Below are 26,027 nucleotides of genomic sequence, written 5' to 3'. Positions count from 1 at the left end.
TCATGGCTTCTTTACATCCAGCCAGCATCTCCCTTAATGGAGTTCTCTAGCTCTATGACCAGCTTCACCACTGCTGTCAGAGCTCACTCTTGTTGGTCCCAAGAGAGCTTCAAACTACATGTGGTAGTAATCCAGCTGGATTACACAACAAAATGTGTCTGAGTGCCTCCTCAGTGGAAATAGTCATGCTCCACAAAATTGTGGGCTCTGCTTTTGCTGATGTACCTTAGTTTTTCAAGTATAATAGTTTTCCTTTTTTTCGGAAGTATGGGCAAGTTAAAATAACTACTGCTTCCTTCACTTTAAAAAATGTAATCTTTCTAAAACTGGGCTGAATTTTTAATTCCACTTCGTGACTGATTTTTCTCTGTATTGTGATGGCTAGATGGTTTGGATTGTCTGTGGTTACATTGACCTTGTATTGGTGGAGAAGAGTTAAATATGAAGATAGATTCTATATATGCTAAACAGGTGTATCAAGTTAGAGCTATTCTGCCTGCTCTTCAGCATCTCTTAGGAAATTTTGATAGTATGAAAGCTAAACTACCTAGCTAAAGGTCTTCGGAGTTTACTAAAATATGTGTTGTTTGTTGTTTCAGATTGTGGTGTACATAACTTTGTTGGAAAGTCCTGCATTTCACTGCCTGGAGCCTTTTAACAGTGTGCTAAAGGTGAGTGGTTCAACTGCAGTAGCTGTCTTTGTAGCTAAAGATAACGAGCGAACTGGAGATATTGCTTGTTTTTTGCTTTTATGTAGTGTAGTACTTGTGATATTTATTTTTTTTTTAACTGCTGGATGGATGATTACATAGCAAGTCTTTTTGCTTCAGTGATCTGAGACAAATCAGTTTTAGCTCTTACTTTAAAAAAAAGACAAGAAAAAAGGATAGGCTCAGACTATTAACTAAGTGGTGGTTATTGCTACCATTGTTTTTTGGCTCCCGTCTCCTGTTACCTACTGCTATGACTTGGGACATTCTCACCTGAAGGCACTGTGTGCTGGACACGGTGGTGTGGGAAGTGTGGAGGAGTGGCAGCCATCCATAGCCTGTGGTGGAGCACGCTTAATATTTTTCTTCGATTGAATTCTAAAAACTAAGTAATAGCTTATAAAGTATTGAGAGGAGAGAAACTCTGTGGCTTTTGTGTGAGAGGAGAACAGAATTGCATTCCATATATAGAGAATATCTTCCCAGTCTAGCTCGGAAGACATGAAGTAACCTAATGAAGCTGACGTTTTCCATAGGATTCATCTTTCATAAAGTCTTGGCTATCTTCTTTCTGTTAATTCATGTACGCTGTTTTCTGGTTCTAGTAACTGTAGTTGATCTGAGTGGCTTAGCAGAGATTTAACAGAAAATTTTAATAAAATGAAACCTCATTACAACTGTACCAAAAAATAAAAGCAAAAAGGCAGGACGCCAAATGAAATTGTAGTGGCTGCAGCATGGAACAGAAAACTGGGAGTCTTAGTATCAATCATTACTTTACCAGGTGGATTTATTATTTCTTACTCAAATCCTTTGTTTATAAAATAAAAATAATGTTACCTTCTTCAGAAGGTAGCTATGAAGGCTAATTATTGATATTTTGGAGCCTTCAAATGGAAAACAATGTATGAAGTCCTCATGTGCCTTGATATTTGTTGAGAGTTCTGTTAAATAATTGTTCAATGAAGTGTTATCAGATGTTGAAATTAACCTTAATTTGTTTAATAAAGTGCAGGTGAACCAGTTAGAATTAAAAATGCAATCCAGTCTTAAGTATAACATCTACATATGTTTCTGCAAATTATTGTTTCTTTCAAATTGAAAAGGAAATTCTGAAGTACTAGGATAGAAAGCCTTGAAATGCTACAATTGGCTTTTGTGCTAAATTTTCAAATTATCTGTTACGTGTCTCTAAATGTAATGAAAGAATTTATAACCCTGGCCTTTCCAACAGATGAGAGTATAGCCTTGAACATTTTGTATTTATGTTTAAAGACTAATAGTGAGAAAATAACAATTTTCTGGAGTAGAAAGTCCAGTAAGTTTTCTTCATACTTTCTGCGTGTCGTTTAGGTAGCAAAACTAAAATATTCTTGAAAGGGCTGTTAATGTAAAAACAAAAGAACACATGCTCCTAAAGCCAATGATTCATCAAACTGTAGACTTAATCAAACTAAAATTATTCTAATTTTTCTACTAAAATTTCTACTAAAAATTAAGGTTGTTTTTACTGACTAAGGCCCAAATTTTGTACTTATTTCAAATGTGCAATACAAAACGCTTTAGAGTTTTTATATCTGGAATCTTTCTTGTCCTTTTTATTAGTTTTCAGTTAAGTGTTCAGTGAAAATAATTAAAAAAAGAAAAAATCCACTGCTTTGTTCAAGGAAATAGGTATTTGGAATCTGGGTTATGGTTTTGGTCATCTTTATTTGTTGAACTTATTTTTGTGGTATTTGGCTTAATGAGTAATTTTTTCTTCTACCCTTTAAAACAAGAAGGGGGGAGGGGAACAAAATGTGCCCAAAGGGAAGGTGTTTACAGAAGGTTTTATATATTTCCCAAAAAGGCAATGAATAGATAATAGCTCATTGAAAGGAGGAGAGGAAGAATTATTTGGACGCCTTGATGCAGGAAGGTGTAGGGTGTAGAGGGGTGTGTTGTAGATGTGTTGGTTTTGTTTTTTGTTTTTTTTAAAGTAAGGTTACCCAGAATGCTTGATGTATCCAATAGACAGCACTTGATTTCAGTAACAAAATCTAACTTCTGTATTAATATTTTATGTCTTTTTCTATCATTTGTATGCATGTTTCTGATGAACTGTTTTCAGCTTGGTAAGGATATGGTTTTGCAAAACATGGAGCATTCTAATGCCTTTGCCGAAGAGAAATGAATGCACAGGTGTAGGTTCAGTAAAGCCTGCACTTGAAATGCTTTGTTGAACCAGAACATAGTAAACCTTTTGCTCTTTGAAAAGGAAATGCAATTGGGAGCAGAAGAAAGATTCACAAATTACACTCAAAATGTTATTAAACTTCACCAAACTGCGGACAATGATGTGTCCTTTTAGTATTTAGTTGAGTCAGAACCACAGTGTTATTAGTATATGGTTGTCAAGATCTGCCAGCTTATCTTTTACCTAGCTGGGCAAGCTGGCTCTTCACTTGTTTGGTTTTTTGGGTGTGTGGTGTTTTTTGGTTTGTTTGTGTTTTGTTTTGGTTTTTTTTAAAGGAAGAAATCTATATGTAAAGCACCCTTTAAAAAAAATTAAATATATAATTTCTGCAATTAAATTAGTATAAAGTTACAGTTGAAGTCAAATATTCTAGCAGTTTATTGCAGTCATCAAGTTGTTAAAAATCTGAAACTGTCCATAAAGCATTTTAACCAATTTTAGAACATATTGTATGTGGTGCTATTCTGTGCTTTTAAACTTGTTCCTCATTCACTTGCAATCTTTGAATAAAAAAATAAGCAACATCTTGTATTTTCACAATAGAATATTTTGAAAAAGGGTTGCAATATTAATATGTGCCTTCAGCAGTTCTTTTTTCTATTTTAGATAAACTGTTCTGGGAAATGTTCTTTAATAGTGTAATTTTTTGAGACTTCATACACCTTTATGAAATGTACTGTTTGGTTCTTCAGGGATACCTCCATGCACAGGAGGGAGATTGTCTGAGATCAGAAGCAAACAGGTACAAGAACAATTATCAGAGTCTTAGTACTCAGCAGATTTGCCAAATTGCGATCAGATGTATCAACGGCTACAGTACCACAGCATTTGGTGGAAAGCCTAGTCTGTTAAGATACTCAGAACAACCACAACACAAATGCGCTCCTCACCTTGTGAGACTGGGGACCTACTCACACTGAAAGGACTGATCATCCTCCTCCTTTAAAGAGGAAAAAGCACCACAGACATTTCAACTTGATGGAACTGTCTGCAGTGGTGTATCAAAATATTTCTTGGTATTTTTCTCTGGATTAGCATGTTTGGAGTTGTTGATTTGTGAGGTGTTTAAACCCCAGGAAAAAAAAACCCTATTCTTAGTGTTTCATGTGAGTAGGTTATGGGGAAATCTTGATTCTGACACTAAGAGAATGAGAGGTATGTACTGAGTGGATGTCTGGATTCTTTCCCCTGAAAAAAAAAAGTTTGCTGTAACTACGTCAATTATCTGAGATGCCTAAAGTGTTGATTTCAAGCCTTTGAATGCAACTTTAGCATTACTTAAATATATTTACAGACATTTAGTACAATAAATTACTTTATAGAATACTGCCCGTTATGCTAGTGGCATAATGCTTTCTAATCTGCAATTGTAGACAGCAGGGATGAACACTTCCATCCCAGTCCTACGCCCCCACAATCACATGTATCCCCCAAGTAAATTGATCTTCCCTGAATGATGTAATTTTAGTACTTTCTTTCCTTAGATTTTTTTACTACTATTTTTTGGTTTCTCTTTGTAGTAATTGTAGTTCTTTGCATGAAAATACAGGCATGCTTTTATTTGCTAGTAGTATCAAACCAGATTATTAAGAATAATTTAATAATTTGTCTCTTTCTTTTTTTTTTTTTTTTTTTTTTTTTTTTTTTTTTGCTTTGATAGCTCCAGGTGCAGTTCAGGTTTGTAGATATCAATGGTATCTGTTACGACCCACAAATGGCCTTTGTAGTACACTTTAGCAGTCCATATGGATTCCTCATCAGAGAACACTCTGTGGCTTTCATCAATACATGAAAATTTACTTCAGTAAAAATAAAACAATGACCATGTTTTTCCTGGTGGAAGCAGTTTTGTGGTTTGGTAGCCAGTGTGGACTTTGGCTGTCTTCTCATCCAGTGTGTCAGTTTTTCTGAGCCAAAAAACTGCTTCTGAATATAGCTGTGAATTAAGCTATGTATATTTAAAATAGATATATACGAGTAAGCTAAGTTTAAGCTTGTGCCCAAGTATATTTGTGAATTGAGTACAAAACAGCAACGAACCTTGGTGTCTTGACTAGTGTTCGGAGGAATGCCACTGGCAGAACTGGTTATTGAACCCCTGTTTCTGTGGCTTCTAAATAAACATATCCTTGCATTACACCAGTTTCAGTTAGAAGATTTAAATATGCACTGCACTTCTTAGGCACAACTGATGTGGCTTAGAATATGATCCTGAGAAACTCTTCAAGATAGCTTACGCAGTTAACCTCTCACAGGGAGAGCATCCCGAGATGCTGAAAGCATTCATGACTTACCACCTCTATGTACAACATTGGACTATGTCAGGGAAAGTCAGCATGAAGCTTTTGGGGTGTGGGGACTGGGAGCAGTCTTTGTGCCAGCACTGTGTAGTGCGATAGGGCTGTATCAGTGCAGGGTCAGTGATCCCAAACCCTCCTGAAGGAGGAAGCAGATTAGCAGCTCAGGCCACCGAGATGCTCCAAGATCTAACTGTCCTATAAAGCAGCTGTTGTCATCTCTGTTTGCAAACCTCCTGGAGGTCCACTCCCTCAGGGTTCTGAGAGGTGCTGTGCCTGGTTTTGTAGCTCTTTAGGGCTGACTGCTTGAGCTGGCACTTTGCAGAAGCGGGCATGCAGCCAGTGTTGGCATAGGTCACTTACATAATCAGTTGAAGGCTTGTTCCTCTATTTGATAGTGGCTGGAAGGCCATTCTTCTGGTGCAGAAGCTTTGAGGGAACTTAAAATGATGCATTGTTCGTGTTAGATGTGTGTAGTAGAAATACAGCTAAAACTGTAAATGTATTTTCAGTAGTGCTCTGAACGAACTCCATATAACATCATATTCAAATGGTATGTATTACATCAAATGTATTACGATATTAGAAAACAGTTCAGCTTGCTGAAATACAGCCTTTTAATGAATGGGGAAAGACTATGCACACAGTTAATCTCATTTCATTTCTGGAGGATGGTTTTATGTGTTACCCAGGGGCACTCCGGGTAACTGCTGAATTTGGTGAGTTTCACAGAACAGAAAATATTTAAATGTTAGTGTGGTATACTTGTTGTGGAGTTCTGTTTCTAATAATGCGGTTAATTAATCTTAGATTACAATTACTGTTTTCACTGTAGTGACAAAACTTGAATTGTACTAAACTGAGAGTACTGAGAAAATGAGCTTGTCCTGTTTATTTTTTAAGCCAGTAGTAATACAAACCCATGCATATAGATCATAAAAGGTTTCTATCTGTTTTTCTTTCCCTGATTTCAAGTTTGCGAGTCCAATTTTAAGACATCATAGGCTGCTTGCAGTCTCCTGGTTTTAACCTCCACTTCCCTTTGTACCCTTTCTTCACACCATTTTGTTTCAGGGATCCCCTTCATCTCTTATCCCTCCTTATTTCAGAGGCTGTTGTTTGCGTCAGCTGCTCATAGTTGTTCCCTATAATAGAGCCTCTGTGCAGCTAATTTTCTACCTGTTCCATCACCCTCTTTTTTTCCTCACTCCTTTCTTTTAAATAATCCTAATCCTGCTTTTTGATTCAGCAGCTGTATGCATAAACCTTCCAGCAGGCCCCCTGCTACTGTCATTCCTACTCACACTGGGTGTCTTTTTCCTCCCTAGTTAGTTGTGGGTTTTTTAGCATGTCTTTTCCTTGTGACTGCTTGTTCTACCTCTTCCTGCTAACCTTTAAAATTTACCTGTAGCCTGAGATACTTAATGTGAAATACAGACATCTTAACAGACACATTTTGATGTGAAGTTAAATATCTGCCTCTCATGCAAGCAGGCTATGGCAGGTGATGTCAGAGAGATCCTTTCCCTGAAGCAGCAGGTAGTTGAGGGATCCAGATTTTCCCCAAGAGGCTGATTTTGAATTCTCTATCTTGCGCCAAGCTCCTTGTCTGTCACTTAGCACATTCCCTGATAAGTTGGCTTCTCAAGTTATCACATACCAGTCCCAAAAATGCTGTTGAATGAGGGTTAGACCTCCCTATATTTGATCTCTGAATTTGTTTTTCAAGGTTAAACAGTGAGAGTATTAGTTTTCCGTTCTTAGTTCTCCCTCAAGATTACTGAATGGTATTTTCTGCCAGCCCTGGATTTGTGTAGGATCTGGAAAGGTCTGTTCCATTATTACTAGAGAGAATGCTGGTTTATGAAGATCAGGGTGCTTGGTAAGCTCAAGCGTTTATCTCAACAGAAAAGGGTGCAACATCCTTGCGTTGACTTAAATGCTTTGATTAGAACTACAAACCTTGTGTGTTTATATATGTATGTTTATAAAACTGGTTCTGAAAGTATGAAAACTTGCATTCTCGACTGCTTACTTCAGGCAGTCTTTGGATGCATCGATGCTATAACATACTTTCTGACTGCAGTAAGTTACTGAAACTTCAGGAAGTCTTGATCTGAGCTGTAAGCCTTTTCTCATGTAACTGGTAGCATCATCATGTGGCCACAATAGGGGTGTCCCATATGTGTGCTGGGCTTATGTCCAGTTGTGTGAGGGGTGGCTGCTGCTGTGTATTCTTGAGGAAAAAAGGTGGCAGGAGAGAGGTCAGCAGAGGAAAATAATGGCGCAAAGCAGGCCACTGGTCAGCTTAAGGATTCTGGCCTGTAAGTGGTGGCTGGATGTCTTTGCATCCAGAGTCACTACCTTGACTAGTTCTGCAGAATCCTTAAAATAAGAGAAACAAAAACTGAGGGCAGATTTGATGCAATGATATGGTGCTGCTTACCTTTATGGAGCTAAAGCTTGGTTTCAGGTTGAGTTTTTGAACATAAATTTATTACACACTAGAGGAGCAAGGACAAGACATCAAATAACACTTTAGTCCAAGATCTATTCCTCAGAGCTTTATTTTCAAGAAGAAGCTTAAGATCAAGAACAAATAAAATAAAAATGCTTGGTATTGGTCACTTGAGACATTCAGAGGTTCTGTGATGCAGGAAAGGAAAAGAGATTTCTTCTTCTGTAAGTTCTCCCTGATGTAGAGGGGATGCATGTGTTTCCCCCTTCTCCCTATTCTCTTCCCAACCTTGAGGTAATTTGTGGATTTTTATAGACTTGTTCCTACTTCTGATGAATCAAGGGTTTGTAACTTACCACTCCTTTCTTATACTGCTCCATAGCTCCCAATATTTGTGTATGAGTTTTCTTTAAAAAGCCTTTTTCATTGAGGCCTGATGCAGATTTGGTAACACTATTGGCTTCTTTTAGTAAGGTCTGGTTTAGATAATGAAGAAATGGTCTACTTCTGTTGTAATATTACTTTTAACACAATTGTGTCGCGTCGCTCTTGGAATTTTGACTACAAGTGATACTAAGGTACTACAAGAACATGTCAAGTGCTAAATATTTTGTGTGGTACTTGGCTAAACTTGTGTATGAAATAATGATGGCATAGTCACTTTTATTGAAACTCAGTAGCAATAGAAATTTTTTAATTGGTATTAATCTAGAAGGAACAAGAACTCTGTGGCTAAACTTCCAAATTTCAGACCTATGGTTTTGAACCTGTTTTTACTTTATTTATTTTTGGTTCTAGTACAGATATTAATCCCCACAGTCTCTCTCCATGTTTGGAAATTATTTGGCTACTATTATTTCCCTTTCACATTTGTTGATGCATTTTATTATTACCTGGTGGGAGTAAGGAAGAAAATGTTTTAGTTAGCGTGTGAGGATAGAACGTTGCATTCATGTAAGTGTAGATAACATTTCTGGATGAAAGGGGATGTGATGTAGCAGCCAAAGCCAAATGCTTAATTTTGAGTTGATTTGATTATTGCAGGGAGATTTTATTCAGAAAAGTGAGCTCTGGAGGAATTTCTGGCAGAAGATAAAACAATAGGAGGAGGCTTAGAGTTAGAAAAAATTCAGTTTTGTTCAAGCACTGGAGCCGAGAGTAGGAATAAAGGAGGATGAGAGTCTGGCATTGCCAGGCAGTGTTGGTCTCCATTGAATGTGTATTTTGCTCCCAGAAATGTAGACTCTTCTAATTGCTTATTCATGGTTTTGGGTAGCTATTTCTGTGGAAAAAGTCAGATATTCCTAGCCTTTATCCAGTAAAAGTTTATTTTCAGAAGCTTATCTTTTTGAGCAGCAGTTCTGGTACAGTGGAAAGTCATGCTGGGGTAATAGTAGTGGAACAACTTTTTAGGTTGTCTGTGTCAGCTGTCTTAGAGTAGCTGACACCTGAACTGCAAGGTGAGAGTTCAGAATAAGGAACATCTTCCTTACATTCTTACAGCAGCCTCTCTTCTCTGGATCACACCTGGCAAGAAGGGTTTCCCCTTTCATCCTTTCCCCCCTTTGGTGAATGGTGCTTCTCTCTTAGTTTTGCCCCTCTCCTTTGAGGAGTTAACAATGGCTTGCTGCTGTAATCATGTGGCAGAGCACTCACAAATAACTATTTTTTGGAAGAAGACCTCATTTGAACTGGCAGAAGATATATAAGAAGTAATTTGCTTGAAATAGAGTGCTGCAACATTCCAAACCAAAAAATCAAATTTTGACTTTAAAGCATTTTAAAGAGCTACGGGACAGGTTGGTTTGAAACCTGTTTTGTTTGGAAAAGTGTGAGGGGTAGACTGTCCTCTGTACTTGTGTTTTGGGAGTGGTAAGAAAGGATTCCTGTCTTGACTGAAGAGTTGTTAAATGTAAGGAGAACAAATAACTTTTGGGGGAGACTGGGATGGCCATTTCTTGCATGGGCTGATACTTTCCCTGTTTTATAGCATTAGATATAATATTGACATTTATATTGACACTATATATTGACAGCAGTCAATCTGACTGACAAGAGACTTGTGAAGCTGCAGCATTCACTTACATCTCGTACAAGATCCAGGAGTGTCTCTTCATTTAAATTGTGCTTTCTTTTGGTACGTGTCCTGTAAGGAAACTAGAAGGATAACTTTCTGAGTAACGATCTTGTGGTTCAGTCTCTTCAAGAAGATGTACAGATATATACAGAAATAAATTTAATGGTATTAGCTGCTGCTTAATGAAATCTAACACTGTATCTTTCAAGCTACCTCTTTGGTTACATATGTAAGCACAGAATCAAGAATGAAATCTTGTGCCTGGTCATTATTTTTGCCTGTATTATTCAAAGACCTTGCTGCTAGAAAGAAGTTTTTTGCCAGATAAACTCTCCTAGATATAAGAAATAGGTGTTCAATAACTCCAAATTCAGGTAAAAATTTGTGGAACTTTACCTTGAGAGTTAAATTAGTTAAACTTCTTGTTCACCCCATGCCCCACCCCCCATTACATGTACTTTTTCATATTGGATAAAAATTCTTGCCCAGGTGACCTGGTAAAAAAATCCAGAAGTCTAAGAATTCATTCAGTATTTGACATTACAGTAAACTGGAAAGCTCACAGGAACAGTGTCTTGAATAGGGCCTTTAAATTACTTAGTGCTCTGTGAGCTAGAAAGTTAAAAGTTGTTTTAATATATGTACTTTTCACTACTGTCATGTGGTAGATTGAATGTTGTTTTTTTCTTGTAAAGCAATTGATAAATTACTTAAAACTATGAAGTTACTTAAGACTATAAAGTGAACATTGTCTAGAAATGGACAATGTACTTTTTTTTTTTTTTCCTTCCTTAAACAACTTTGGTTGGGAATAAATGTGTTTTTGAACTGAACAAACATCTCTTCCTCTTTCTAGTTAAAAAGTGAAGATATGATTTTTCTTTTGGGGAACAGAAGGTCAGCAGGTCAATTTTATTTTCAGCATTTTATAGACAGTTTAAAGTGAAATCCCTTGAAAAGTAGGTAGCAGTGTTTCAAGGGATTAGCAGTAAAACGTAGCAATCCACAGTGATTCTGAGCTTTGTCCTTCTGTGTGAGATCAAGGTTAAACTTCTTACATCTGAGCACTGTTCATTGTTTATACAATACATAAATGTACAAACACTTCCAGTGAAGTACAGTTCCTGCAGACCATTGAATGTTTGAGCTAGGGGAAAAGCAGCAGCAATGGAAGCAAATAATTCAAATGCTTTTTTTTGAATCTTGAAAGAAGTTCAAGGGTGTATCCTTTATACATTTCATGGTGTTAACCATATCCTGAGTGGCTGGCTGTTCTAATTTCAAGGCAAGAAGGAAGGTGTATTGATAGTGAGGATGAAAATGCATGAACAGCAATACGCTTAATTTGTTCTTCCACAGAGCATGTTTCACCAGTCTTATATAGATAATGTTACCTAAATGTCCTCTCAGTAGAGTGTCTGGTTTTTTATTCTATCAGCTTGGCTCCCTCCTACCCCCTTTTTGTAAGGGACTGTGAAGAGGTTGGTAGGTGCACAATGATTTGTAATTTTGTGTTGTGTATACAATCAATGTACGTTGTATTCTTCCTGGACCTTCCCCTCTTTTTTATCTTGATGTTTGGGTGGGTTTTTTTTCGTTTGTTTGGGGTTTTTTGTTTTCATGTATTTTGAAATGTATAGGTAAGCTTAAATATTGTTGGCTGGGAGGAAGGGAGAGAGAACAATCCAGAGCAACACTAACAAACATTAAGCTTATCTGTGTCTCTGACTTAGCAGAAACACCCATAAACCAATGTGGAGATGTGGCTATTCATCATTGCTGTTGTTTTAGAGGCAAGATGAGGTCTCCTTAAACCAAAAGTTGCTTTTAGTGCAGCTGAGCTGTTTATTACCTATGTGGCTTTTCTGAAACTACTTCTAAAAGAATTCAGGAAAAGGTGAGCTGATGCTCTTTTCTGACCCTCTTTCTGTATTTATCTAAATGTGAGGCAGTGGCTGGGGTTCTGTTGCGTTTACTCTGCAACCAAGAAACATAGGTCAAAAAAGCCGCTGCTTCCCTGTTTTTTGCATGCCATTTGCAGCCAAAGGGTCTGAAGATGTCCTGTCTGCACAGTCTGGGTTTTGCCATTGCTGTCTAGAACATGGAAAACCATTGGTCTTGATGGCAATGCCTTCAAAATAAAGCAAGAGGAAGCTTTTTGCACTAATAGTGAAAGAAGTCATGCAGATTGGGTCATCCGCAGTAGCTGCATCTGCATCGACTACTGACAGAGGCAGCATGAGAACCTGCAGCTGCAGCTGGCATCTGCCTGAGCCCTGCTGATGGAGTTTGCAGCAACAGATGCAGAAAAGGGAAGTTGCAGGCAGATGGCATGAACATGCAGGGGCTAAAGGCTGCAGGAAGGGGTTGGTGGGAAGGGATGTTAGCTGGCCATCTGCGGTTGGAGTTGGTTTATATTCAAACTTTCCACCACACCCCTCTTCTTTCAGCAGATGATGATAATTTAATAATTCACGCTCCTTGTGTTTTCTGGAAAGTATATAATAAAAGGCCATGAAAAGATGCAATTTTGTATAGCCTTCAAGACAGGGAGAAGTACCTTCTTCCAAAACCACCATCAGGGTTGGATGAAGTGCTGATAAAATCATCTAACTACAAAAATCATCTCAGTGTTTTTTGTCTGGTCTCTAGAAGGTTGCCAGTACTGTCTTATTAATCTTTGTCCTGCTTTCTGAGTAAAATAAAAACACAAATTTCTTAAAAACAACTCCTTAAACAGGCTGAAATATGTTTTTTTGGATTTTTTTATAATCCCTTAAGGTTTTCTTTAGCCAATTTCTTAATAGTTATCCCATGTTTATGGAACTACTTCAGCCAGGTTATGATAAGCCCTTTGCCCTGTGTGTTGGTGACCATACTCAGTTACAGCTTAGCTAAAGACCAGTTAGAGTGTTTTCTCTGTAACTTCTATTATCATTACCTATCTTTTAAGCATAGGTAAGTTATAAGGCTTCTAACTAGTATTGCAAAACTTTTAACATATGTTGCTATAATACCAGCTTGTTTCTGTAGAAAACCAGCTTTTTGTCCTTTGAAATAAAATTTTAAATTTAAATCACCTGTCAGAAGCTAAAAATGAATACTGCTTACTTTATAACAGGCATGCTGTTCCAAAAATGGTATAGAAATACCCTTTTCAAGTGAGACATCAAAAGATATTTTTAAAACTTTGCTTCTCAAAACAGCAGAGTGCTTACCAAATAAATAGGAAAGATAGTATTATGTCTTTTAAACGCTGTCACATTGGTTAAGCATTTGTACCTCGAACTGACAGAGACCAGGACATTTTGTGGCATAGCAGTATTACTAATGAAATTAAAAAAATATGGAATTGCGAAGGTTAGCTTGTATGAAGGTCACAAGATGAAACAGTCAACATTGTATAAAATTAGGGTGGTATTGCATAAATTATAGAAGGCCAGAACTCAGATTTGTGTTCTTCTAATGCTGCAGCAGCCTACCTTGTAACAGCCCAGACATCTTTCTCTTTCTCCCACTAGAGAGGCAGCAGGCTGATGTACCTTTAGCTGCAGTGCTACTTTCATAGAATGGTTTGGGTTGGAAAGGACCTTTAAAGGTCATCTAGTCCAAACTTCCTGCAGTGAACAGGGTCACCTTTCACTAGGGCAGGTTGCTCGGAGCCCCTTCCAACCTGACCCTGAATGTTTGCAGGGACAGGGCATCTACCACCTCTCTGGGAAACCTGTGCCAGTGTTTGAGCAGCCTCACCGTAAGAAATGTCTTCCTTATACCTGGTCTAAATCTATCCACTTTTAATCTAAAACCATTACCCCTTGTCCTGTCACAACAGGCCCTGCTAAAAAGTCTGTCCCCATCTTTCTTATAAGAAAGTACTTTAGTACTGAGAGGTTGCAGTCAGGGCTGCCCAGAGCCTTCTTCAGGCTGAGCAATCCCAACTCAGCCTTTTGCTCACAGGAGAGGTGTTCCATCCCTCAGATCATCTTTGTGGCCCTCCTCTGGACCCACTTCAACAGGTCCATGTCTTTCCTGTGCCAAGGACCCCAGAGCTGGATGCAGCACTGCAGGTGGGGTCTCACCGGACCAGAGCAGAGGGGCAGAATCACCTCCCTCGGCCTGCTGGCCGCGCTGCTTTTGATGCAGCCCAGGATACGGTTGGATTTCTGGGCTGCGAGCACACAATTCTGGCTCGTGTCCAGCTTTTCATCCACCAGTACCCCTAAGTCCTTCTTGGCAGGGCTGCTCTCAATTCCTCCATACCCCAGCCTGTACTGATACTGGGGGCTGCCCCAACCCAGATGCAGGACCCTGCACTTGGCCTTGTTGAACCTCATGGAGTTCACACAGGCCTACTTCTCAAGCTTGTCCAGGTCCCTCTGGGTGACATCCCATCCCTCAGGTGTGTCAACCATACCACTCAGCCTGGTGTCATCTACAGACTTGCTGAGGGTTCCCTCAGTCCCCTTGTGTTATTGATGAAGACATTAAACAGTACCAGTCTCAGTAAGGACCCCTGGGGGACACCACTCATCACTGATCTCCATCTGGACACTGAGCCATTGTCCACTACCCTTTGGATGTGACCATCTGACCAAATCCTCATCCAACAAACAGTTCATCTATTAAATCCATATCTCTCCAATTTAGAGAGAAGCATGTTGTTTGTGGGACCATGTCAAAGGCCTTACAGAAGTTCAGATAGATGACATCCATAGCTCTTTCCTTGTCCGCTGATGTAGCTGCTCCATCATAGAAGGTCACTAGGTTGGTCAGGCAGGACTTGCCTTTGGTGAAGCTACTTTCTCATATAAATGTTAGCAATTTTAATCTTATCTCATAATATTTTCCAGAGTCTTACTGTTGTGATGGCATTGTTGTCTTCTTACAACTTCAACTTTTTTCTGAGGCTGTACGCCTCAAATTATGAAGCTGTATTAGTCTGAATAATGGGCAGCTGTGATTGTGAGGTGACCTTGGCTTACAAGAAAGAAAGAAAGATGTGAGCTGGGGGATTGCACTCGGTGCTTTTGTTGTGCTTGAAAGTCTCTACCATCAAGGCCATCCCCACTGCTCTTGTCAGCTAGACACTGGTGCTGTACCTTCCTGCTGGAGTGGGGCTTGGAGAGCTGGAAAGGGCCTAGGCATCACCTACAGGCATCAGAGATGGTCATCGCTAAGACTCTGGGCTGCACACAAGACATAGGTGGGTCTCACCAAGGAGAGTTTTAATAGTTTTAATTTTGTGATTAAAATTATTCCTTTTCCTTAAATGACAAGTTTACGTTTCAAAAGATCATTTGAAGCAGTCCCTGCTTATTTCATCTGAGCAGACTGATTTGTGTGGTAGGCTTCATGAAAACATTGGGTGGGAAAATTTTTTTACAAACATCCTTTTATGTTATTATACAAACATCTGTAAAGTGAGATTTCTGTTGAATGGTAAAGTGCTGTACTGACTCCTTTAGCAGGAAGGATGTATTTCTGGGTGTTTCTATTCTGTATTCTCCTTTATTTCTTTGTGTGTCTTTTAAAAAGACTTCTAAGCCACTTACAAGACAAAAAACAAGATTAACTTTTGTGCTGTTGGAGCTACGCAGAAATTCGTTACCACTAAACTAGTCTTGAGGTTTCCTGTTTGCAGTTGTTCTGTAACGTAAGATACAAGGTGCTCGAGTGTAGCAGCAGTTGTATTAGAGATTGGGATATCAGATATATTGTGGGCCGAGAGAAAACAACGTTGCTCAGAAGCTGTCAGAGGCACCCAGCTGAAGAAACTTCAAAACCAAAGAAGAAGAAACCAAACTTCGCAGCGCTGTGCCCTGAAACAATGGCAGGCGATACAGAGGGGAAGAGGGTCTGGGGTGTGCAGGGCAGGCTGTTGGGTAGCATCAAGATGAAGTTAATACAGTTCTAAATTACTGGTTAATTAAGACTGTTCTCGTGCTTTTTTTGAAGATGCGCAGCTCGCTTGTGTTTTAGCAAGAAGTATCACCTGAAAAACCCACGCTTGTGGTGCCCATGGAAGCCGGCTGGGGCTGGGCAGTCCTGCCAGTGGCACCTGGGCCCAGCATGTCCGACATGATCAGCCATTCCACGGGGCTGTATTGCCCTCACAGTTTTATCTAAAAGTATTTTCCCCTTCCCCCTGCTCCAGGTGACTCATAAGGAAACAGAGTGCTTTTGCACCTAAGAACAAATGTCTTGGGGGCCTGCCAGAAAAGCTCTTGGTGTCTGCTGAGCCTGCCTTTGAAGTCACCTATGTGGCTGGGCCTGTCCCTTGGCTGGTTGTTCATCTGCTCAGCGGGGGTGCAGGCTTTGGTGGATGGGTAGGCCTAAATCAGGAGCTCACATGAAGTGAAAAATATACAGGAAAAAAAAATTTCTTCATTCCCATCTTCCTTAAAACACTTAATAAGTACTAATTGCACACCCATAATCTGCTGGTATGCTGTGTAGGTCTTTTGGGGACATCTTTATCTCTTTATTTTTCTTTAGGATTAGAGTTTGTCTGACTACTTGGTAGTGCTATCAAGGATTTTCCAATTTGTGCTTTCAGATGAGTGGCACAACTGTAACTCTCCGGAACGTCTTCATTGCTCCAGATTTTCCTCAGAGTTGATGCTAAAACTGCAAAACCTTTGTGGACAGCTCTGCTATCTTGGGGTGCATTTGAAGATTAAAAGTGTTTAACTTTTCTTATTATTTTTTGTACCCTAGTTAACGACAGAGAAGAAAATGTTTGTCATTGTAAAATAATCCCATAGTGTAGAACTAAGTTTTAAACATACTTTTTTCCCCTACATCGTGTGCAGGAAACTTAATGTTCTATCTAATTCTGTACTTAGTGCTAATATTTAATCTATTCCAGACACAGTTTAATAGTTTTTTATAATTCTTAATGAGCGGAACTGCACTTCTTTTGATACCTTCAGTTTGTATTTCCTGACTTGAGCTTGTTGCTATCAGATTTTCCTTTTCAAAGAAAGGAGCAGAGAAAGAGGGGACACAGGCACCTCAACAGCTTTTTACCTCACTTTTTAAACAGGACATTTTAAACCATATAATACTTCTTTCATAAATACTAAATTGTGAGAATAGGTTGAGAAATGTAATAAAATTTCCTCCTTTGCAGTGCATCTGTTTATTTACATCTTTGTTCACATTTATTCTTTACAGCTTCCACTCATCCTTGCTTTCACCTTAGGAAAATTGACAGCCCTAAAGGACCCACAGGTGATTTCAGTTGCCTGTGGGTTGTTTTCAGTTTGTGCAGCAAAGTAAATTAGATAATAGTCCCTTGCACTTACTCAACTATCGCTTTTATGTTTCATTAGGATGTGCTAACTACAGAACTAATAGTGAAATAACCAAAATTAATTGTCAGGCTTGTGTTAAAACAGCAATTTTAGGCAGCCCAGGTATGTGAGTGTTTTTTCTGCTCAGGTATTGGTTTGACACCTCAGAACTGCATAACAGGATGATGAATGTTTGGTCACTACAGGTATTTGGTTAACTTTCTTTGAAAGAGGAGGGGAGTATTCTTACAATAATTTTTGGTGCAGTGACCTCTTTCCATATAAATGTGTCTCTTGGGGTGGATTGACACACATTATATGCAGTATTGAAGTGTTAAACTGCAGAAGCAGTTAGACAAGGTGGCCTTTATGTGATTCATCTCCACTTGTCTGAGCACCAGTAAATAGCCCATGTAACAAAGCATGGAAAGGGTTTTAACAGAGGGCTGTGATTTGCCATAATTTGGGTCAGTTTGTTTACTCTTTTTAAACCTCTGCATTTTGAAATTTTCCTGTAGCAGTCATTAGAAATATGTTTCACTTGGTTTAGGTTAACAGGAAAACACAAAGGCCAAAGTTTTTTTCAAACATACATACTTTAAGTATCAAAAATGCTGTGTTCTACTGGAAATAGCTAAAAAATGTGTCCAAAAGGTGTATTCTTTTTCACAAGCTTTTATCTGAATTCACATTTCTGTTCTTTTTAATGCCTTCTGAGTTCTGTCTTTGAATTTGCTGCTTTACAGAGCCCCAAGAACAGAGTGAAACAATCTCAGCTACAGAGAGAGGTGCTTTTTTGAAATCTTTCTGTATGTCAAAACTATTAATCTAGGCTGATTAAAAAAAAAAAAAAAAACAACACAAAAAACCCCCAACAAACCAAACCTAACTACACCCACACACATGCAACAAAGAAAATAACTGTAAGTGAAAACAAAGCTTCAAACTTCCTGAACCAGCAGGCAGGCTCACCAGAGATTGCATCTTTATAAGCAAGTTTCAGACTTAAGGGTTTACTTCAGATGAAGTGATCTGATACAAGATATTTCATTAGTTACACAGTACAGTAAGCTCATCCACTTGTTATGGAAAAGGCCTTGATGGAAAGAGACTTGGGTTTTTTTTTATTATTTTCCACAACTGTGTTACATTAGAAGACTAACTATTGCCTATTTTGCTATAGTTTGTGAAAGATTAACCAAGTGGACATCACAGATAGCTGGCCCACCAGCAGCACGTGCTGTAGGGTTCAGAAACCATTTTGATTTTCAGTGTTCTCAGGGCCAGAGAAGGGGAGGTTGTTCAGCCTTCCAGTTTTAGAGAAAACAGTGACATGTCATTAGTTAGCTTTTCATTCTCCCAGGACAATTAACTACACATTGTATATAGTAATTATGTCTTATGTAATATTGTGTAGCGATTATGTGGTTTATGTACATCAGTGTCATGTAAAAGCCTCTGTATCAGTTTAGTGCCTTTCTTTCAGCATGTCTTAGGAGGACATCCAATTCCAGAACAGTCTGTTATATCAGTTGGCACTTCCTATTAATAGAATTTTTGCTTGTTCCCTTGGTGAGGGATTAAATTTCAAGCATTACTGTCAGTCATCTTTCAGCCATGTTAGCTTTTGCAAACTAAATTGTGAACAAGGCAAGCAACTGCTTCCTTTCCCACTGCATCTTTAAAGCTTAACCATACCTCCTGTTTACACTATCCTAACTAACTGTACCCCGATGTAACCCTGAGCCTTCCTCCTGAAGACAAGAAAAGGTGCTGCTTTTCAGCCCATTGGGCCAGGGAGTAGTGGGAGTGCTAACCTGCATCATGCTATAGGAGAGGATTCCAGTTCAGGTAGCCTGCTGGAACTGGAATGGTTCCTTTCTTACGTATCATTGTGGAAGAAACACATTAGGCCCTATATGGAGTGTGTAGGTGTTAGTGGAATCCAGGCCTGGTAAAAGGTAATGAGGTCTGTATTAACAACTGGATGTAGTTTGATATTTAAAATAACATTGACTGAGCAAATTTTCACATGAAATATAACTAGCAGATTTACAAGCTTCAGGAACAAATTCTCTTAAGTTCCTTTACATTTAAGTTTCCATAATCTGAAGTATTGCTTGCATGGTTCAGTTTTAAGCATTAGTTCAAAACAATGCAGGTGGTCGTCCTTGGTTTTTTTCTGGCATTGCTAAATTCTTGGATCATTGATAGTTCATTCAACATAACCTTTTTCTTTCTGGACTTTCTTCTGATAACGTCTATATGGGAGCTACAGTACTAGATATTCCACTGATGTCTGCCTTTGTTCTGGCTGAGGGTTAGCTAATGTTCCTCACCTGTCTGAGCAGGCTCTCAGTACAGTCGTCTTATACTTTACCTTGGCTGCATTTTTGTTCACTACCTTCCTAGCCTGGCAGATTTTACAGTTTTTTCCCCTCTCTCCCAAGGGTATTTTCGTATAGGAAAATTTTCATGTGTGCTTCTGCAGTAGGGTAGCTGCCACTGAAGACAGGACTCCTTAACAAAACCTAAACTGGAAGGAAGAAACAAAGCCACTGAAAATACCTAAAGTATTTTGTATTTGCTGAAATGTTGTAACTATGTTGGTAAAATAAATTAGTTTACTGCCACTGCTAGCAATGAAGGAAATGCTGGATTAAAAGGCGTTGGAAGTTTGGATTGGTAACGTAGCTAATAGAAGAATTACCTTATGAAGGTCTGGGTTGTGGCGTTTTGTTTATTTGCTCATTTAGTGTGGTGTCGGTTTTGGGGTTTTTTTTTTTGCTTTTAAAAACTGTAGTTGCAAGTTGGATTGCCATAAAAGTAAAGCAAATGACTTCGTGATATGGTAAGCTAAAAACGAAGTTATAAGTATACTTCTTAAAGTGAAACAGTCTTGTACTGAGAAATGACTGTTGCGTTCTGTAAATTTACGGTCCTTTGCACAGGGATTTCAGAGCTTTTCACTGGTGCTTTTTAAAGTGGGTGCGTTATATTGGATATGAGAAGACTGTATTTCAGCACTAGGACTTTTGAGCTGTTTAAGGAGGAACATTCTAGAAAGTTGTATACTCTTTGCAGTAATGGTTTTTATTTTCTTGGTGTGAAGCACTCCCATGTTAATGTTAGTGTATAGGGACTGTGATACTTTTTGTTGTGTGGTCTATAAGCAGTGTACTAAAGAAATCTCATGTTTTGAATGCATGTCAAGTTTTTATGGGACACTCAGATGCTTTGGAAGGCCATATTATTGGTTTTTACTTATGTTTTTCCCCATATCTAGTTATGTCATTTGCTTCTAATGTTTTGTTTGGCACACAACTGTGTTGCAGAAGCGTTTAAGAACTATTAATTCCACAGCCCCACTTCTGGGGAACAAATGTGTCCTTATTCACATACAAGGAGATCTTAGCTCTGCAGATGTCACAGGAAGAACCTTATTGTCCTTGACGGAACCAGTCTAATGATGTAACCATACAAAAGTAATGTTAAGAACTTTAATACTAGTTCCTCACATAAAAAACAAACAAACAAAAAAAACCCCCAAAAAACCAAACAACCACAAAAAAAACCAAAACCCCCCCAAAAACCCAAACAACAAAACAAAACAAAAAACCCGAAACTCACAAACCCCCCCAACCCCAAACACCACCCCCCACCCAAATTCTCCCCAAGATAAAAACCAGCACAATGAAATCCCTCCACACGCATACAGCTGTAAATGTTCAGCTGCCATTATATGATGGATTTTGACTCTTTATAACTCCTGTTCCCTCTTGGGTAGAAATGCTTGCCCCATTATACATTCAGCAAAACCTGGAGTACTTTACTAAAATAGGTTCTTCATGAGCATACCAGTTGAGTAACTTGGCTACTCTACACTTCCACCATAATTGCATCATGCAAGGGGTCTGCTTGTGACATAATATGGTTTCTCAAGCACAGTGGCAGTTTTACACATCTACAATAACTGGAATTACAGAAATCGGGTAGTTTGAGTCTCCTTGTCCTGAGTGAATTTTGGAGGACTGTATAGTTGATGTCATCAGCCCTGATGTATGGTCTCTTCCTGTGCTTCTGTCCTTGCCCAACACCGCAGGGAAACACTTGGCAACTCTTGCAGCAGGGGCCAATTCAATTTTATTTTTTTTTCTTCAGAAGGATAGGAAGTGTAATAGTTTTTCATCAGTCACTAGTCAAATATTAAGCCTAATGTGTGTTTTTTTTATTATTAATATACTGTAATATTGATAGAGAATTTTAACTTGCCTATGTTGTGAAAATAATCTTTTTTAGAAGTGGAGCCTGTGTGGTGGCAACATCAGCCAACTGCATTGACGGTGTCCTATTTCTTTATGTTCTCCATGTCCCCTGGAATAGTAACAATAGAGCATTTTACAATTGCTGAGATAAACTGATCTAAATTGGAAAGAGAGATTACACTGACAACGCTGGCCTCCAGGACATGCTTGATTGCAATCCCCCTGTGGCTACATCAGTTTATAGACCTGTGGGCTATCTGTCCATTTTATGTGAGTCAGAAACCAGGGCGGTTTATTGGAGACTGTGGTCCAAAGCTCAGACTGTCCCATGTCATTGTCAGATGGGATTATTGTTTTAGAGGAAAAAAATGGTTGAAGGGTATAGTGACTTATTTCTTGTAAAATCATCAATTCTATCTGCATAAGTCACAACCTGTTTGAACTGTAAGGGCTGCATTTCTTTCCACTTGTTTGAAATGTCCTAAATTCTTTTTGAAGTCCTCTTGGGGCTTTCAGCTATGCAAACACATTTGAAAAATGTTTTAATTGTTGTATGTTCTTTTCTGTTTTCTAATTGGAAAGTAAGTACTTAAGCGTGTCGATTCAGCTTCAGATTTCAAAAATGTCACCTACCTTGGTCATGAGGGGTGACGTTGCTGGTGTTTTCCAAAGCTTTGCTTTCAAATAGTTTAGTAACTATAGCTCAACCCTGTATGATGCTGTCATGGAAATAAAAATTATGGTAAGAGGAGGCTGTTAAATTATAATGGAATCCACTATTGTGTCTTATGATTATAGGTTAACTTTAACTAAGGGAAAACACTTCTTTGAAAGAGTAGACTGCTAGTCTGTCTAGCATGTAGTTCTCACAGCCTGTACTATAGCTAAAGGGAGAAGGTGCGTATGTGTGTGTTTACAGACTGCAGAAGGAACCCTTTTGGAATATAGGTTATACAACTTAAATGCTGAACAGAATTTCTCAATGAGGTTTGGGTTTTCTTTTTAATTACCTCTCTGTCTTGTAAACTATTAGGTATCAGAATTCATAGGGTTGTGGACTGCTAAGAACTAGGCAACAAAGTCAATCATGCTAAGAAGATCCTTGGACATTAACAGTTTGAAGTACAGTCTCTACTACTTCTACTACTACTTGGGACCTGTCTCTACTACTTCTACTAAACCGTAATTCAAAGGAAAACTGCAGCTTTTGCTTTTTAAATAAAATTATCTGCTACATTTATTTTCAAATACATTCTCACCTCCCACTCTCTCCTGTCCTCCTCCACTTCCCTCTGCCCCAAAATCCCCCAGCAGCGATTAGAAAATTTTAGGTAACTTCTTAGAACTCAAAAGGTACAATCAACATGTTTTGGTTGGCATTATAATGTGTTTGAGTGTTACTGGTATTGGCATGGCACTTTTCCTTGCACACTGTTGTGCTCCCTTACATTGTTCCCAGTAATTACTGGGATGCATAGGAAAACGTGGAGGCATGTGGCTGTCTTTATGCAGGTGACAAATAGCTTTGGAAAAGATCATTCCTGTTATAGGTAATTAAAAGAAAGACAACTCATTCAGTCTTAACAGAACTCTGAATTCAAAGTTTCGGGTAGAGAATAAATGATATGCAACTGAGGGAAGTGCAGTGGGTACTTTTCCTCCAGCCCACTGACTTGTGCGTGGCACAGGACTGCAGTGAGCTGGGATCTTTCCAGGAGCAAAGGGGAAGCAAAGGATTCTCCAAAGATGCAGTCTTGTGCTGCCTGCGCAAAACATTGTGAACAAAGGCTTGTTAAAGACAATGCCCTCTTCTTGATGGCAGGTTTCCCTGCTGAATTATATTACTTCTTCAATTATTTTTAACTTCCTCCTAAAAAAAAAAAAAAAAAAAAAAAAAGATGGATAACTTTATATGCAGAAAACTTATAAATAATACGTTAGGATGAGGATGAGGAACTAGGGCAGAAGAAAAACAAATACATTTTTGCAATGCTGCCTTTTTTTTTTTCCTCAGATCAGAAATTTGAATGCCAGATGTGGGATAGTTTTATAATGCCATGTGCAAAAACTAAATGGGTTTCATAAATTAGCCTTTGTTAACATATATCTGAATAATATTTTGTATACATTCAGAGGAACCAAACATAAATACATTATGACTAGAATTTACTTTCAAGGTGGTGTCATATTTTAGTGGCAGAAAAAGCAAGAAAGATTGATATGATTTCCCTTATTTTTAGGAGTTCCAATCTATGAGGTTTCTCTCTGTATGGCTTTCTCATTTTTTAACCTAGCCTTTTCTTGCTTATTTCAGAAGAGCTCAAAGAAAAAACTGAGTAAGAATTACATGATATAATTTACTGATGAGCATGTTTTAATATTTTGTTGCAGAAGGACTCCATGAAAGATGACAGAAGAAGTTATTGTTATTGCAAAGTGGGATTACACTGCACAGCAGGACCAAGAACTTGACATCAAGAAAAATGAGCGTCTTTGGCTATTAGATGATTCCAAGACATGGTGGAGGGTAAGAAACGCGGCCAACAAAACGGGATATGTGCCATCAAATTATGTGGAGCGAAAAAACAGCTTGAAGAAAGGTTCTCTGGTTAAAAATCTAAAAGACACATTGGGTAAGTCCTTTTGTATTTTGGAAGAAGTTTAGTAGACTTGATGGGTTTCAGATTGGGAATGTAATGTGCACATAAATATTTTTTAACAGGCTTGTTTAGATTTTCTTAATCCTTGGTTTGAGGTAACATTGTGGATGGTTGGGAGTGGGAGGGATGAGGGGGTCGTGAAGAATCATGGAAAAATCTGTAAAAGGTTTTCTCATATCACATCCAGGAGAGTAAGATGTTATTTTTGTTCCAGTTTGTCAGAGGCTGTGTATTTTCAGTGGCTTGAGAATTGTGTTTTCATTGGGATATCAGCTGCTGAATCCCCTCCTCTCATTCTGGGTCCACTTGCTCAGAAATAGAAGGATGTAAACTGGATTGTTCAGCACAGCTATCATAGCAAAGCTAAATCACTTTATGAATGGGATTATACAATGTGGCTATGTGCAATGTCAGGGGCTAAGTTTCTGTGGTCTGAGATGTTCCTTCTGCTTCCAAGCCATTAATATGGTCTCCGTTTTATACTTGTACATAAATTCTTCACAACAGTGTATCATACATATAAAATGGTAGACCTTTGAAAAATTTTGAGTGTATTTTTAAGAAATGTATTTGGAAGTCTGGTTAAATTATTTTTTTTCCTTTATTTTTGCAATGATTTTTAATGACTGGTTGAATTACTAAAAAATTAAGGGCTTTGCATGCGGCTAAGAAAGGTTAAACGTAGGGATAAGTAATCATTTTTTATCTAGAGGCCAAAAACCCCCTACTAGTGGTATTTTAGGATGTTATGAATAAAACAGAAACAGCTATGCACCTGGAGGTGTTTTGAGGTTATTTTTTGCTTGTGTTTTGGTTTTTGCCTGTGTTTTGCAAATCTTACATAGAGAAAACTTACTCTGTTGCAATTTGCTGTAGAAAATACAGACTCTTCAACAGAAAAATTAGAATTTGGAATTAGACTTGTCAAAAAGCAAAAAGGTTCACTGGAAAATAACACGGCAATAGCTTGTGTAGGCTTATTGCAGGTGTCCTGTGCTGGTGTTGCATCTAGCAAGTTAGGTTTCTTGGTCACCTCATTATGGTGTCCTCCATTGCTGAGCTGCCGTAAAGTACATGAAAATTGAGGACTACAGGATGGGAGGCAGGCAAACAAGGTTATCACAGGATTTACCACAGTAATATTTAAAACCATAGGTCTTTCTACAGATACTTCTGGAATATACTCATTACAGTGCCAGCAAATGTGATTATGCCTTTTTCAAAGATTTGTATAAGGAATAAGCCTGAACATCAATTAATTAGTTAAAATCAAAATTTTGCGTGTTATGCTCCTTTTACATGGATTTATGTTGTTTAAAATACATGTATTTTGTTTGAAAGCTCCTTTATGAAAGGATTGCATTTCTATTGTGGTTATATATCGTGTTTGTGTGAAATGTGGACAGTATTTACTTGATGTAAACTCATTTTTATTTATATTCAACAGAAATGTGTTTAAGTGAAGGAACAGAGACATGTCCAAGCATTTATGCATGTTTACCTCCTTCATCTTAGCAAAGCTGTGTGCTGCAGGATGCTTCACTATGGTGGTGACTGATAAAAATATGTGAGAACAAAGCTTGCTGGTTTCATGGCTGAGCCTTCGCTCGTGTCACCTCTTCCAAACCTCAGCCCTTTGCACACATGTTCTGAAGGACTGTAAACTACAATCTACCGATTCCCCTACCTTTTCTAATGGTTTTCTCTGTGCATTGCTTGTTCAGCTGAGGCAGAAAATACTGTGTGACGGAGCCTAGATTTATTTTTTTTTTTTTGCAGTGACCACACTTACCGGCTAATTATACAGAATCCAAAGAGCATCTCATGCTCTTTTGTGCTTGTACATCTTGTGACAGTAAGAAACTGCTGAAGCCATACATAACCCACACATTGGCTCAGGATATTCTTAATGCCCCCACAAAAAAGTTGGTGCTTAAGAGTATTCTTTTTTTACAGTTGAAGGTATGCATATTATGTATGCATAATGAAACTTTAGTCTGTGCTGTGCACCACGTATCTGTACAATTTT

General features: G+C 38.4%; 1 protein-coding gene across 2 annotated transcripts in view; it reads left to right on the top strand.

Annotated features, from left to right (window-relative positions):
- The window catches only part of NCK2 (NCK adaptor protein 2), an 88,852-nt gene that overhangs the window by 32,814 nt on the left and 30,011 nt on the right, over positions 1 to 26,027 (top strand). For both annotated transcript variants that reach the window (XM_037377056.1, XM_037377057.1), the window contains 2 exons: positions 600 to 671; positions 23,730 to 23,971. In XM_037377056.1, the coding sequence (XP_037232953.1) occupies positions 23,746 to 23,971 (226 nt within the window). In that variant the 5' untranslated portion in view covers positions 600 to 671; positions 23,730 to 23,745. The remainder of the gene's footprint in view (positions 1 to 599; positions 672 to 23,729; positions 23,972 to 26,027) is intronic.

The sequence above is a fragment of the Falco rusticolus genome, chromosome 2, assembly GCF_015220075.1.
Source record: "Falco rusticolus isolate bFalRus1 chromosome 2, bFalRus1.pri, whole genome shotgun sequence".
In the NCBI taxonomy this organism is placed as follows: domain Eukaryota; kingdom Metazoa; phylum Chordata; class Aves; order Falconiformes; family Falconidae; genus Falco; species Falco rusticolus.
This window is presented reverse-complemented; position numbering and strand designations above follow the sequence as displayed.